At 49.9% G+C, this 16,250-nt stretch overlaps 1 protein-coding gene across 6 annotated transcripts in view; it reads right to left on the bottom strand.

Moving 5' to 3' along the window:
* Positions 1 to 226: 226 nt before the first annotated feature.
* The window catches only part of FAM163A (family with sequence similarity 163 member A), a 92,063-nt gene continuing 76,039 nt past the window's right edge, over positions 227 to 16,250 (bottom strand). For 3 of the 6 annotated variants that reach the window (XM_007188213.2, XM_057535186.1, XM_057535201.1), the window contains exons 2-5: positions 9,023 to 9,114; positions 4,989 to 5,009; positions 4,053 to 4,167; positions 227 to 3,448 (exon numbers count right to left, since the gene is read on the bottom strand). In XM_007188213.2, the coding sequence (XP_007188275.2) occupies positions 3,038 to 3,448; positions 4,053 to 4,145 (504 nt within the window). In that variant the 5' untranslated portion in view covers positions 4,146 to 4,167; positions 4,989 to 5,009; positions 9,023 to 9,114 and the 3' untranslated portion in view covers positions 227 to 3,037. Of the gene's footprint in view, positions 3,449 to 4,052; positions 4,168 to 4,663; positions 5,010 to 9,022; positions 9,115 to 16,250 lie in introns of all 6 variants that reach the window. The other 3 variants (XM_057535192.1, XM_057535196.1, XM_057535209.1) reach the window with 3 other exon arrangements.

Genomic DNA, 16,250 nt, shown 5'->3' with positions numbered 1-16,250 from the left:
TGGGTGAGAGCTCTCACTGAGGCAAGGAAAGGGATGGCGGGTGGGGGCGGGTGGAGGAAACGGTGTACATGGCAGAGGGAAGCAGGAAGGGAGAGGAAGCTGGTAGACCTCAGTGCTGCAAAAGGACATCCTGGGCAATAAGAAGGAGCATTCACTCTTAAATCCACGCCCAGCTGCCCCTTCGCCAGGTAAAGAACAGAGGACCCTGTGGGATTTCTATGTCAAATTCCTCCTTTATTTTGACATTCACTTAGTTGTGACTCCAAGTTATCAAAGATGCAGGGCAAGAAATCTGTAGCAGGAGCAGTGAAGTGGAGGTGGAGCGAAAAGGCGGGGAGAGCAGGGGGTTCCCTGCCTCTCCTCTTCTTGTTTAGGGTGCAGTTTGAAAAGTGTCCAAATAGTGTCCCAGAGCACAGACTCGGCAGCTAAAAAGTACAGTGTGGTTGAGTGGGGTGAGCTTCTTCTTCCACAGGCAGAGCCCTCGTGGCTGCAGGGAGGCGGGCAGGCAACCTTGAGCCTGTGCCCTGAGCAACATGGGGCTGTGTGGGGAGAGCCGTGGTCACCATCTCTCCAAATGCCCCAAACTCACGATTTTGAAATGTGGGTTGATTTAGGCTGGGAAAGCTCTAGGAGGAGACGGGATTGCACGAGATGCTTTTCACTCAGGGACCCCAACAGATCAGGTCCAAGAAGCGGGTGAGAGTTGACTGGATCTTGATCTCTCCCAAGGCGGGCGGTACTGGAATTTCTGGGTGAGGAGGGGCAACCCCCTGCTGTGGTCGTGTGACTGTGGAATCCCAGGGCGGCGGCAAGCAAGGCACTGGGGCTGGTCATCAGGAAGCGGCGAGGACGCCCAGACCCAGCAGCTCGTGTCAAGGGGGCGTGCTTAGCCCAGTAAGGGCTGGCAGTGGGACGGGCATGAAAAGCTGCTGTCCTCAGCTGGTCCCTCCCGGTTCTGAGATAGAGCTCATTACCCCACCTAGAGCTGTGTCCTGGTAGCAGAGAAATGTTATCATTTGAGGTCACTCAGTAGGACGGTCAAACATGGTCTGCTTTCTACTGACAATTAAAATGGTTTTGCCTGCGAATCCTGTGTTCTACTGTGGTCTTTCATCCATTAACACACATCCCTGCACACAGGATCAGGCAGTCGGCAAGTGCATCCAGCCCCTGCCAGGACTGGGGCAAGGAAGAGTGGTCTGGCTGGCAGAACTTTTCAGGGAGCGCTGGCTTCATGGAGCATTAAAGGGTCCTCAGAGTCCCCCTGGGCAAGTCTCATTTCCCTGGAGAAAATGGAATCTCAGAGGAGATAAGAGACTGGTCCTAGAGCTAATGAGTGACCGAAGTGTGACCAGATGCCAGGTCCTCTGATTCTCAACCCTGTGAGCCTCGATTACAGATTGAGATGCAAGGTGACCAGTGCCCAGAGCGATGCAAAAGGTGCGGCAAATTCTCTTCCCCTTCCCCAGCTTCATCCTCCCTGTCGCAAATGCAAAAATCAAGATCTCAGCAGAGGGGCCAGCTCCCTCCCTGCCCCACGCTCTGCAGCATTCGGTGACACAAGAGAGTCTGGGGGTTACTAATGCCCTTAGGAGGTGGGGGGACAGACACCCCTTACTGCAGAGGCAACTGGGGGACTCATCAGATGCATTCACTCAAGCAGCATAAGGCCACAGCTGAGTTATAACTGGGAGTTGGACTGGGGGCTAGAGTGACACAGCAATAAACAGGCCCTTGTCCTGTGACTGGGGGGTGGGTCAGCGGAGGGAGGGCAGCCAGCACGGAATCTGATTGCTAAGTCAAGTCCCTCCCATCCTCAGAGCTAGGGCTGCCATCCGTGGTGAAACGAAGGGGTCCTGCTCTGTGGCCTCATGGCTGGATGCCCAGGGAGAACACCAGGTCTCTGGAGGGGCTTCCGTGGCTTCCACGCGGCAGCATTATCCCAGGGGAGGCTCCGCAGGCTCTTGCTGTACCAGCCAGCTGGCTGCCGTGGGGACTGGCCGCCACCTTGATCACCTTTCGTTCCTGCTGTCTGGAGTCAGATTTTTCTTTCTAGTTGGTACATCAGAGACCCTTCTGCCCTGCGGCTCCTGAAGGTGGCAAAGTCCTGGTGTGCGCTGTTGGTGACAGGCCTGTGTGCACACACCTGGGAATGCACATGTCCTCGCAGGGCTGCATCCACGCACAGCGCTCGGCGTGGCGGACCAGGGCCCCAGAGACCATCAGCAGGCTTTCCTTTGCTAAGCTACTCAAACTCTAGTAACAAAACTTGCAAAAGGTTCTCCAGCCAGGGCAGCTGGTTCCCGAGGCAGAGAAAGAGGATTTGTGGGGAGACAAGGCTAGACATCCATTTTGGGTGCATTCCTCACAAATAACCTTATGCCACAGCCTTTAAAGTCCAGTCGACGTGTTCTGTGAAGACAGAGGCAGATGCAGATGTGATGTGTTCAGGAAGCAATACCCGTGTTGGAACAGCTACAGGGAGTGCGGTCTCTAGAACAGGCGAAGTACAAAACTAGACTGTGAAATAGCTCTTGGATTCATGTCAGCAAGCAAGTCCTGAAGAGTCCCTTTAACCCCTTCCTCTCCCTTCTCGAGTTCTGCCAATGCCTCAGCTCTGGCCTCTCCCTTTGCCCTACACCCCCTTTCTCCTTTCATCCCCCAAGGACTCCGGAGCCTTTGCTTAGCTTCCCCCGGTGCTCCCGCTCCTCTCCTCAGAGTCCGGCAAAGCCAGGGGGCTGAGGGAAGTGAGAGGGTGGTGGCAGTGCCGGCACTGGCCAGAGGACGGTCCCAACAGAGAAACTGGCTGAGCTGCCAACAGGACCTGTCAGGCCGCCACCTGTGGGCCGCGGGGCCAGGCCCTGCCCTGGTTCTCAATGCCCTCAATAGCCTGAATCCGGGTGAGCCCTCCACTGTGGGGAAAGGAAAGCCAGAAACACTGAGACAGTCCTTGTGGGCCGTGCTGGGGGGTGTCGTCCGCTGTCCCCATCGCTCCTGCTGGGGCGGCAGCGTTGGTGCATGGCGGGGGTGGAAGGGGTTACACGTCTGTACTAATAGCCCTTGGATTGGTGAAGGCCTCATGGCCAGAGCCTGGCCACGTCACCGGGTAACTCTGGGGCGCTGCCACTTGGAGGGATGGGGGTGCCCCCTCCTTGTAGTATGTGGGAGCAAAGGAGAGCCTCTCGCCTCCGCCCCCGTTGGGCACCATGTCAGCCGTCCGTATGTAAAAGGGAGAGCTGTATGGGGAGCAGGCGGTGCAGTGGCTGGCCGCCACCCCGCACGGCTGGCCGCAGGGCTCGCTGGTGAGAGGCGCCAGGCCGCCTCGGCCGTCCAGGGCCTGGGAGCTGCAGGCATTGCAGGTGGGGCCTCTGCGGTGTGCGGGCAGGTCGTGCTCCTCCTCCTCTTCCTCGCGTGCATCCCCGGCTCCGCTCCTCTTGCAGCAGTAATACTGAGGGGAGAGTGGGGAGGGCTGCCTGAGGGCTGAGTGCCCCCCTCGGGGTGTGCACAGGTGCCCACGGCCCTGCTCCGCTCGGGACCCTGCGCCGGGCGTTCGGCTGGCCCTGGAGAGAAAACTCAACACCAGAGGCCCACGGTCCACAGCGATGTCCTCCCAGCCCTGCAAGACCAGTTCCTTCCCTCTTCCTCCCCCTACTTCCTAGTGCATTAACCGCAGGCGGAGGCTGAGAGAGGCGGGGAGGCAGAAAGGGAGGGGCATACAGATCCTACTAAGCACAGGCTGGGGTGCGGGGAGCTGCTTTCAGAGTCTCCCCACACAGTGCCCTTCCCACCACTCCTGAAATCTCAGACGCGCGAGACAACACAGCGACCCGGTATTTTCCCAGCTCACTCTCTTGGGTGCCCGAAGTGTGCAGGGCGTGAGGGGAACGTAGCTCCCTTCTGACAGCGCCCCCAACTCCCAGCCCCCTTGACTTACGCCTCCCACATTCCACGGCTTTGGGCTTTGTCACGCCTGCAGTGGGCCTCCAGGCTCTGCCCCCATGATGGGGAAGTGGTTTGCTGGTGGCCTCTGGCCACAGGCCCAGGGGACTGACCTGGAGCCTACAGTAGCACAGGACGGCGATGATGCAGAGGAGAATGACCGCAGCTAGGATTCCGCCAGTGATCACAACCGTTCCCGCTGTCATCCGCCCGACGCCCCATCAAACTCTGCAAAGACGTGTGCGGAGAGGTGAGGGGCAGCTGCCCCCCTGGGCCTGGGGCCGGGAGCCCTCCTGGGACTCTCTCAGCTGAAGGCGCGGGGGACCCGAGAGCAGGGAGGGCCCTGGGCACTGGAACACCAGGGGCTTCCTGAAGACAGAGGGTAGCTGTGGCCTGGGCCAGCCTAACCTGGGGGGCTCATAGCTGCGGAAGGGAAGAGAGGCGGCACAGAGCTAACTGAAGGTGTGATTCTGCTCCCTGTTTCCATCCACTTTCAAAGGTCCTTGCTGTCTTTCTGCTTTAATTCTCTTCTCCCTCTCCTCTCCCCTCTCCCCTCTGTTCACGTCAGGCTTAACCCTCACCCCTTCCCCTACCCCACGGGGCCAAGACACAGAGAATAACAACTTCTGTTCACTGAGGCCTTAGTCTGTGTGAGGCACTGTGTTAAGCACTCTCCTGGTTATCTCTGTTAACCCTCAAAATAACCTTTTGAAAAAAAAATAACCTCACGGCCAGAGCCTGGCCACGTCACCGGGTAACTCTGGGGCGCTGCCACTTGGAGGGATGGGGGTCCCCCCTCCTTGTAGTATGTGGGAGCAAAGGAGAGCCTCTCGCCTCCGCCCCCGTTGGGCACCATGTCAGCCGTCCGTATGTAAAAGGGAGGCGCGCTCCGGATGTGAGGCTGTCTGAGGGCCGACTCCCCTTTCAGGCCACTGAACGGGGACTCTCGACCCCCGAGGCACACAGGGACCAAGGTGGGCTGTGTCAACGGAGCAGGAACGTGTGAGGAGACTTGGCATCTTGAGGACAGAATGACCGTGAGCACTTACGTTCATAAAGGGAACGGTGACCTGCAAGACAATGAAAGGGACGGAGATGATGTTAGAAGAGTGTTAGCCTGAAAAAGGCCCCAAGGGTTAGATTAATCCCTGAGCTCCACCTCACCTCACCCTGCTCTCTCACCACGTGCTCTGTCATCAACAGGCCTAGAGGTCCCAAATCTGCAGCTCCAGCTGTGTCTCCAGCTGCTAGTGGACACACTTGTCCCTCAGATGCCCACTGGCACCTCGAACCCAATTATGACAGGCTGTCATCACCCTCTCTCCAAGTGGGCTCCCCGCCTCCAACCCCTCTGTTAGTGGTTCCACCAGGGCTGCCACAGAGGGTTTTGCAGGCTGCTGGTTACTCGAAGGGTAAGTGAGGCTGGAACGCCGGCTGCTCAGGAAGCCGGGCGCCCTGCTGTGCTCACCTGGGGAAGGGGCACCTGTCTTCACCCAAAGACACCAACTGCCCCTCACCACTGTGCTCCTGGAGCCCTGTGTGCACCTGGCTCCGCTTCTAAGTCACTCAAAGTGCTCACAGGGCGGTCTGTGGACCACAGCCTGGCAGCACCTGGAAGCTGGTTAGAAATGTAGCATCTCAGGCCCCACCACAGGCCTAATGAGTCAGAACCTGCGTTTTAACAAGGTCCCAGGTGATTATTGGCATATTAGAGTTTGACAGAGCTGTGGCGTGTTCCCCTAGACGCCCAGACTTTCAAGTTCTCAAATTCTTCTTTGGCTTCTTCCAGTCTTCTGTTCTTCACACCAATTATGACTCTGCACCGCATACCTGCACTGGTGCAAAGGTTTCCTAACAGATCTCGCTGGTTTTGTCCCTGAGCACCCTTCACATCACCCACAGTTAGCCCTTCGTCATGCCCTGCACCCCTCTTACTCTGGAGACTTCGTCGCACCACACTGCCTGCAGGACACATTTATCTGGGCGCAGACTCTTAGACTGAGCTTCAGAGGCTTTGCCCTATCCCACTTCCCTGCATGCTCACCACCGATTATCTTTTCTCCCTCACCGCCCATTGTCCCGCTGCATGAATCCTCTGCCCATCAGGTAGTCTCAGTTCTTAAGAAGCATATAGCCAAGTGATGAAAAGACACTTAATATACCTTATGAACCAGAGATGCACAGACCAGGGGCTGTGGGAACACAGAGGAAGGGGCAGCTAACTACTTGGGGAAAGTTCCATGGAACACGTTATATTTGAGCTGACTCCTAAAGGCTGAATGGGGGCTTGTCCGGTAGACCAGGTGGAGAGGGCAGAATGCACGGTCCAGGAGTGTGAAAGAACACAGAGGCTCCAGGAACCATAAGGAATCTGGGAAGGCTGGGGGTAGGAATGAAGCTGGAGAGGTCGTAAGGCAGGCACGGAATTGGGATTTATCTCTCTTGAAGACAATGAGGGTTCCTGAAGGGTTTCAGTAGGGGAGAGCATGCTCTCACTGTCTCCATCTATTTATTTTTTTTATTTTTTTAAACTTTGGGTTTATTTATTTATTTATTTATTTATTTATGGCTGTGTTGGGTCTTCGTTTCTGTGCGAGGGCTTTCTCTAGTTGCGGCAAGCGGGGGCCACTCTTCATCGCGGTGCGCGGGCCCTCTCACTATCGCGGCCTCTCTTGTTGCGGAGCACAGGCTCCAGACGCACAGGCTCAGTAATTGTGGCTCACGGGCCCAGTTGCTCCACGGCATGTGGGATCTTCCCAGACCAGGGCTCGAACCCACGTCCCTTGCATTAGCAGGCAGATTCTCAACCACTGTGCCACCAGGGAAGCCCTGTCTCCATCTATTTAAATTCTGCCCATCCTTCAAGGCTCTGAGAAGCCTTCCCTGACTGCCTCAACGTGATGCACTCTCTCCTGCTGGAATTCTACTGTGATGCCTTTCCATGTGCCACTTTTCAAATCCTGTCTTGGTATGATGCTTGTCAACTTTCATGTGGGAACATCTTGACTCCTGTGCTAAATTATGAGTCCTCTGGGATCAGGAGTTGCATCTTATACTGTATCCTATCCTCCTGCAGCATTATACACAGTGCCTGGCACACAGCGGGTACTTAAAAGTTTGGTAATCATCTCACCATATGGCGTTTCTTTCACAGGCCTGGCAGTAATGACTCTGATCTGCCACCAGAGGGCAGCAAGTTGTAGCTCTCCATTTACATCTGATCTGCAGACCAGAGCATCCTTGTTCAAGACCAATTTGACTTTGCCCAAATGCACGGTGAGCCATGCTTCAGGGTTCACTGGGGTATTTGTTGGGGGCGAGCAGGTGAACCTCAGCCTTGGGAGGACTTACACACCATCACAGCCACACCACTCCACCCTCCCCTGCTTCCCTTGCATGCTCACCCCTGAGGGCTGCACAGGAGACAGAGAGGCCTAGTGACCTGAAGTTGGAGGGGGCAGCAGTGGTCCACCCTACTGAAAGTCTTGGCCTAGTCCCCTGGGATGTGTCCAGGCTGTTTTAGGGAACGGGGAATTATGAAGCCATACAAGAACAGTGCCCTCCCTTCTTTGCCTTCCATGCCTGGCCTCCCTCTTTCAGTACCATGAAGACTGCACAGCAGAAGTGGCCTGGAAATGGGGAGCACTGCAGTGCAGGCAGAGCCACAGGGCTGAAGGCCCATTCAGGGCCCAACTGTGCCGCTTAGCGGACATCCCATCTTGGAAACTGACCTTCTTTCTCATGGTAAAAGAGAGATTACCAAAAAACTCAGGAAAAAGATTCATGTATGTGAGGGCCCCTGGTAACCTCTAAGATATCCTTCAAACATGGTTATTTGTGGGGAGAAGGAAGGCCCAGACATTCTGTGATCACTTAAGTCTGGCCTGACAGTCATAAACCAAGAAGGCACATGTGAAGTGCATGTGGTCAACTAGCCAGGACCCAGCCAGCTTCCCAGAGGGCCCAGTCCTGGTGGTGCAACTTAGCATTTAAATTCCCACACCCAGTGGCTCTCTATGATTTCAGGGGTGCTTATTTTCTCTTTGCAACTAGATGCAAATGATCACAATAACTCCCTGAATCTAAACAGCAGTCATTGTACAGTTTACAACGTGTTTCCATTTCTGTCCCCATTTATGATGGGCAGGTTCTAAGATGGCCCCAAATGAGCCTCTCCCCTGGCAGTCATGCCTTGTGTACTCCCCTGCCCTCGAGGAGGGGTGCCACCTGTGACTTGCCTCTAAGTAACAGAATACAGCAAAGGGGATGGGATGTCACTTTGCGAGTAGCTTCTCAAAGATTCTGACTTCCCTCTTGTGAGCCAGCTCTCGCCCTGGCTGCTTTTGATGCAGCAAGTTGGATTCAGGGGAGGCCCATGTAGCAAGGAACTGAGGATGGCCTCTGGCCCTCAGTCCAATGGACAGCAGGGTGTTAAAGCCATCAATCCAATGGCCCAAAAGGAACTGAACGACCACATAAGTGAGAGTGGAAGTGAATCCCTACCCAGTTGAGCTTTCAGATTAAACTGTAATCCCAGTGGACACCTTGAATGCAGCCTCATGACCAACCCTGAAACAGTGAACCAGCTGGCGATGCTTGGATTCCTAACTCACAGAAACTGTGAGACAATCGATGTGTGTTCTTGCAAGCTGCTAAATTGTGGTAGTTTGTTATACAGCGAAAGATAACTAACACACCTCCTTTGAACCATACAAAAACCCCACTCACAGGAGGGAAAGCCAGACCTTTATACGATTTGCCTAAAGTCATACAATAGCAAGTGTCTGAGTCAGGACCCAAGGGCCAGTGCTGTGGAGTTTCTGTCACACCAGTTGCCTGATTAATTTCCTGAGGCCTTGAGAACAAGGTCCTTATGTTCCCTCACAGGGCCTAGGAGCTCTGGACAGAATGGATTCAGTAGCGACCAACTCAGGGGCTGAGGGCAGCCAACGAGGACAAACCTGTTGCCAACTGCAGACCCCCGGGGCCCGCCCTCTGTGACCAGAACTTTCTGGAGCTCCCTCTCCACCAACAGCTCTCTCTACCCAGCATCCGGGCACCTTCTCCTGTGCCTCACACTTACGTGAAACGGCTGGAGCGGCGACGGCCCAGTCACGCAGGCTGTGCCTGAGCAGACAGCAGCTGGGGGCACGTCATGGCCAAGGGTGTCAGTCCCTGACAGAGGAGAGAGGGGAAGGTCAGTGAGAGCTGGAAAGGGAGGCTGAGAGGACAGACAGGCACACGCTGGCACTTGGTTGTGACCCCAAGACTCTGGAGTGGACATCCCCAAGGGGGCTTGTCTCCTGACCTCCACGGCTGCCTTGGTCTGAGGTCCCCGAGCCTAAGAACCTGAGGTCAGACCTCTAAGGCCACATCCTATCCCGTCCTTGTTTCCTTCCCTCAGTGTCGCTGTCCGGAACCCTTGCCCAATGCACCATCAGGACAAGAGCCTCTCCCTGCTCTGGGAAGCGAGGCTCAATGGTGGAAGGGAGTCCAGCTGCCTCTTTCATGCTCCACTGGAGAATGCTGACCTGTCCCCTGGCGGATGTGTCCTTGTTGGCTGCATGGCCGATCCCCCTCTCTCTGGCCCCACACACCTCTTTCCCATCTCCTTCCCCATTCTTTCCTGGGCCTGTCCGTATTCCCAGCGCCCAGAGCGGATCACTCCTTTCTCTTACTCCAATATCCAGACTTCCTCAGGCCAACCCACCAACCAGACAGTTGGATGGGTAAGTTCATGCTGATGTGCTGATGGAGGAGGGGGAGGTGAGACCCTACTGAGGAATCCAGTGTAGTCTAATTACTGGGGGGTCCCTTCAAGCCAAAATTCTTTACCCACTCAACATTATTTAGAGGAGTGTCTAGGCCCTACACTGGGAATGGGGTGGGGGTGGGGTGGAGGGAGGAAGGACGCCCCCTGGTGGTGACGCTGGGCCCCTGCTCACTGTCCTGAGGAGGACGCGCCCCACTGGGTGTATCTGTATTGGGGAAGGAACTCAACCATTAACGGGATGCACTGAGCCACTCTCCACAAGGGCAGGGCCAACCACTTCCAGGTTCTCTGCCTCAGCCAGAAGCTGGAGGTCAAAGGACAGACATTTTCATGCCTCAAGGACTGGCACCACAACTACTGAGCCTGTGCTCTAGAGCCCGCGAGCCACAACTACTGAGCCCGTGAGACACAACTACTGAGCCCATGAGCCACAACTACTGAAGCCTGTGTGCCTAGAGCCCATGCTCTGCAACAAAGAGAAGCCACTGCAATGAGAAGCCCTCACACTGCAACGAAGAGTAGCCCCCGCTCACTGCAACTAGAGAAAGCCCGCGTGCAGCAACAAAGACCCAATGCAGCCAAAAATAAATAAATTAAATAAATAAATTTTAAAAAAAGCAATGGGGCTGGCACAAGTTTTAATCTAGGGGCAGGGGCAGATTTCTCTCACTAAATACATTTTAAAGTAAAGGAATACTTGGATCATACACCATGATCAAGTGGGATTTATCCCAGGGATGCAAGGATTCTTCAATATATGTAAATCAATCAATGTGATACACCACATTAACAAATTGAAGAATAAAAACCATATGATCATCTCAATAGACCCAGAAAAAGCTTTTGACAAAATTCAACACCCATTTATGATAAGAACTCTCCAGAAAGTGGGCATAGAGGGAACATATCTCAACATAATAAAGGCCATATATGACAAACCCACAGCAAACATCATTCTCAATGGTGAAAAACTGAAAGCATTTCCTCTAAGATCAGGAACAAAACAAGGATGTCTACCCTCACCACTTTTATTCAACATAGTTTTGGAAGCCCTAGCCATGGCAATCAGAGAAGAAAAAGAAATAAAAGGAATCCTAATTGGAAAAGAAGAAGTAAAACTGTCACTGTTTGCACATGACATGATACTATACATAGAAAATCCTAAAAATGCTAGCAGAAAACTACCAGAGCTCATCAATGGATTCGGTAAAGTTGCAGGATACAAAATTAATACACAGAAATCTCCCGCATTCCTATACACTAACAACAAAAGATCAGAAAGAGAAATTAAGGAAACAACCCCATTTACCACTGCCTCAAAAAGAATAAAATATCTAGGAATAAATCTACCTAAGGAGACAAAAGACCTGTACTCAGAAAACTGTAGGATACTGATGAAAGAAATAAAAGATGACAAAAACATATGGAGAGATATATCATGTCCTTGGATTGGAAGAACCAATATTGTGAAAATGACTATACTACCCAAAGCAATCTACAGATTGAATGCAATCCCTATCAAATTACCAATAGCATTTTTCACAGAATTAGAACAAAAAATTTTACAATTTGTATGGAAACACGAAAAACCCCGGATAGCCAAAGCAATCTTGAGGAAGAAAAATGGAGCTGGAGGAATCAGGCACCCTGACTTCAGACTATACTACAAAGCTACAGTAATCAAAACAGTATGGTACTTGCACAAAAACAGAAATATAGATCAATGGAACAGGATAGAAAGTCCAGAGACAAACCCATGCACCTATGGTCACCTAATCTATGACAAAGGAGTCAAGACTATACAGTGGAGGAAAAACAGTCTCTTCAATAAGTGGTGCTGGGAAAACTGGACAGCTACATGTAAAAGAATGAAATTAGAACACTCCCTAACGCCATACACAAAAATAAACTCAAAACGGATTAAAGATCTAAATGTAAGGCTGGCTACTATAAAACTCTTAGAGGAAAACATAGGCAGAACACTCTTTGACATAAAGCGCAGCAAGATCTTTTTTGATCCACCTCCTACAGTAATGAAAATAAAAACAAAAATAAACAAATGGGACCTAATTAAAAGCTTTTGCACAGCAAAGGAAAAGATAAACAAAATGAAAAGACAACCCACAGAATGGGAGAAAATATTTGCAAATGAATTGACCAACAAGGGATTAATCTCCAAAAAATACAAACAGCTCATGCAGCTCAATATAAAAAAAAAATAACCCAATCAAAAAAATGGGTGGAAGATCTAAATAGACATTTCTCCAAAGAAGACATACAGATGGCCAAAAAGCACATGATAAGATGCTCAACATCACTAATTATTAGAGAAATGCAAATCAAAACTACAATGAGGTTATCACCTCACACTGGTCAGAATAGCCATCATCAAAAAATTTACAAACGATAAATGCTGGAGATGGTGCTGAGAAAAGGAAACTCTCCTACACTGTTGGTAGGAATGTAAATTGGTACAGCCACTATGGAGAACAGTATGGAGGTTCCTTAAAACACTAAAAACAGAACTACCATATGACCCAGCAATCCCACTCCTGGGCATATACCTGGAGAAAACCATAATTCAAAAGGATACATGCACCCCAATATTCACTGCAGCACTATTTACAATAGCCAGCTCATGGAAGCAACCTAAATGTCCATCAACAGAGGAATGGATAAAGAAGATGTGGTACATACATACAATGGAATAATACTCAGCCATAAAAAAAGAACAAAATAATGCCATTTGCAGCAACATGGATGGACCTAGAGATTGTCATATTGAGTGAAGTCAGTCAGACATAGAAAGACAAATATCGTATGATATCACTTATATGTGGAATCTAAAAACAAAATGGTACAAATGAACTTATTTACAAAACAGAAGTAGAGTCACAAATGTAGAAAACAAACTTATGGTCACCAGGGGATAAGGGGGGCGGATAAATTGGGAGATTTGGGATTGACATATACACATTACTATATATAAAATAGGTAAATAATAAGGACTTACTGTATAGCACAGGGAAATTTACTCCATACTCTGTAATGACCCATATGGGATAAGAATCTAAAAAAGAGTGGACAGGACTTCCCTGGTGGCACAGTGGTTAAGAATCCGCCTGCCAATGTAGGGGACACGGGTTTGAGCCCTGGTCCGGGAAGTTCCCACATGCCGTGGAGCAACTGAGCCCATGCGCCACAACTACTGAGCCAGCGCTCTACAGCCCGTGTGCCACAACTACTGAAGCCCGCATGCCTAGAGGCCATGCTCTACAACAAGAGAAGCCACCGCAATGAGAAGCCTGCACACCGCAATGAAGAGTGGCCCCTGCTCGCCGCAACTAGAGAAAGCCCGCACCCAGCAACAAAAACCCAACGCAGCCAAAATAAATAAATAAATAAATTTATTTTAAAAAAAAGAGTGGATATGTGTGTTATGTATAACTTTGCTGTACAGCAGAAGCTAACACAACATTGTAAATCAACTATACGTCAATAAAAATTTTTTAAAAATAAAGTGATAGACCTTCAGTGAGATTCTGATCAATAAAAGTGAGGGAAAACACAACTACAGACTAGGAGAAATGAAAATGGATATTACCACATATGCTGCAAACGTAAGGAAACTAAAGGGTATTAAAAACAACCTTATGCCAATAATCTAAAAATACAGATGAAATGAATGCATTTATGGAATAATGTAACCTACTAACATCTCCTCAAGAAGTAAATTACTTGAAACATATTATAATGTGAAGAATCAAATCATCAAAAATTGACTTTCAAAAAAAAAGAAGAAAAAGAAAAAAGAAAACACCTAGGCCCAGAGGGCTTCACCAGAAACACCTACCAAACATTTAATAAAGAGATCATTCTATCTTACACAAAGCATTCCAATAACAGAAAAAGAAGAAACATTCTAAGTCATCTTATTATCATTTTTCACTAGCAAAAAACAGTAAGAAAATGTAATTTTAAAGACATCATATAAAATGATGATAAAATTATTAGGTCCTAGGTATATACATAACACAAGCTATACAGAGACTTTATGTAGAAATCTATAAAATTTTACTTTTATAAAAACTTTTAAAAGTTCCTAAATAAATGGAGGGGTATACTAAAAAAATTGAAATTAAAAAATAAAGGGATACTAGAAGAAAAAATATCAAAGTTGCTTTTTGAGCATAAACCATGCAATATGCTTGTTTAACAAACCAGTTACTTATACAAAAATGGTCCATGGAAACAGAAGGACTCTAAGAGATCTGGCCCAATATCTTTACTTTTCTAGATGAAGAAACCGAGTTCAGAGAGGACAACTGACTTGCTTAACCACACACAGCACGATAGAGATGCAGCTGGAGAGGTGCTGGGAGCAAAGCCTCCTGGCCCCAGTCCAGGGCCCTGCCATTAGGATGCTATCTCTCCTCCTAGAACATCTGCACTTGTCTCCCCAGGAGCTAAGGTGTCCCCTGAAGTAAGGTTTCTCAAATTGGCTTGATGGTAACAATCACCTGAGCCACATGTTAAAGCAGAGACTCCAGACCTACTGAAGCAGCATCTCCAGGGGAGGGGCCCGGAATCTGTGTCTTTAACAGGTTTGAGTCACTATCTGGCCCTTCTGGGAAATGATGCAGGAATGAAGGTCTTTGGGAGGATTTCAGGCTGGAGGCAGCAGGGGAGGTGGGTGACCTTGCAGAGTTTGTGGCATCATCTGCTGCCCATAACAAGACTGGCTCTGGATTCTGTGTCCTCGGGCCAAGCAGGCCAGAAGGAGGAGGAAGGGAGTGCGGGGAGAACCAAAAGTACATGGTGTCTCTGGGTGGGTTGGAGCCAATAAAGAGGTCAGGATGCGGAACCTTAAGGCCATTCTTCTAGGGGAAGAACGGGGCTGGGGGAGCATTAAAAGCCACCCTGATAGAATGTGTTGGAAATGGGTTTCCCATTCCCCATAAGGCCAGGGGTCTATGTTCTCTCTGAAGGGCCCCTGCCCTCAGTGACTTCAGCGCCCAGAGGCAGGGTCACCTCCCTCACTGCCTGGACCAACAGTGGCAGAACGCCTGCTGTAGCTGGCCCTAGCACATGTAATTAACGATTGGCTGCCCCCTGCACCCTGCTTGGCCCCCTTAGGAGCACAAGTTAATTGAGTGGGGCCTAAGCACCGGCTGATCTCAATTTCCTCCGATGCAATTAAGCCTTCTCCAGTCATTTATTAACTCATGAAATTGACACAGCAGGTTAGCAGCCCTGGAGAAGAGGAACAGTTTTTTTCCTTGTTCCCTGTCTTGTGGGACATCAATGCTCAGGCATGGCTGGCAGAGGGAATCAGAGGAAGGGGCTCTTTTCACTCTGACTGTACTTATGGCCATCACCAAGCCCTGACCCCCGGGATGAGGGTGGGAAGAGTTGGTGTTCAGATCGGTTCCTTTGCTCCAGATGAGGTACTACAGCAGCAAAGAGAGGCCTGTGCTGTTTGAGAAGAGGCCTCTCTAAGAGATACAAGGAACCTCTGCAAATCACCAAGGGAAAAAAAGAGACCCTCAATATAATAACGGGTAATAGACAGGTGGTTTATAAAAAAGGTAATCCAAAAGGCTAACAAGAAAATGAAGAGATGCCCAAACTCATTAGTAATCTGGGAAACGCAAATTGAAACCACAGTGAGCTATCACTCTACACTGGTAGACTGGCAAAAATTAGGATGCTGGATAATGTCACATGTTGGAGCAGATGTGGGAATTTAAGGGCACTGCTGGTGGAGTGTAGTCACGACAACTGTTGAGGGAGAGACCTGGCACTACTTGGTCACATTAAGTTCAGACCCCATGAAACAGCAACTCTGCTCCTGGGTCTGTATCCCCCAAATTTCTCAATATATTCATAAGGGGCCATGTGTGGGTCTAGACGTTCATCACTGTGTTTTATGGCGGCAAGGAATTAGAAGCAAGCTCAGTGATCATCACTAGAGAGTGGAGAGGTAAAGTCAGGTAGATGCACACCTCAGAGGATAATGCAACTGCTGAAAGCAATGGACCAAGTGGACCATAGAAACACAGAGCAACAAGGATAAATCTTAGCAGAAGGCTAAGTGAAAAAAAAAACCCCAGAATTAGATGTATAAAGATGTATAATACTGCTTATATAAATTTAAAATACAGGCACACAGACCAACAATTTACATTTTCAAGAACACATACCAAAACAAAAACAACAAAGACAAAAAAAACCCCAAGTTCATAGATACAGAGAACAGGTTGGTGGTTGCCAGAGGTAGGGGTGGGGGTGGGAGTGGAGGTGGGAGAAATGGGCGAAGGGGGTCAAAAGATGCAAACTACCAGTTATAAAATAAATAAGTCATGGAGAAGTAATGTACAGCATGGCGACTATAGTTAATAATACTCTATTGTATATTTGAAAGTTGCTGCAAGAGTAGATCTTAAAAGTTATCATCACAAGAAAAACATTTTTTGGCAACTATGTGTGGTGACAGATGATAACTAGACTTATTGTGGTGATCACTTTGCAGTGTATA

Source organism: Balaenoptera acutorostrata, chromosome 1 (assembly GCF_949987535.1).
Source record: "Balaenoptera acutorostrata chromosome 1, mBalAcu1.1, whole genome shotgun sequence".
Taxonomy (NCBI): domain Eukaryota; kingdom Metazoa; phylum Chordata; class Mammalia; order Artiodactyla; family Balaenopteridae; genus Balaenoptera; species Balaenoptera acutorostrata.
Note: the sequence above shows the minus strand (reverse complement) of the source record. Positions and strands in the feature narration are given on the sequence as shown.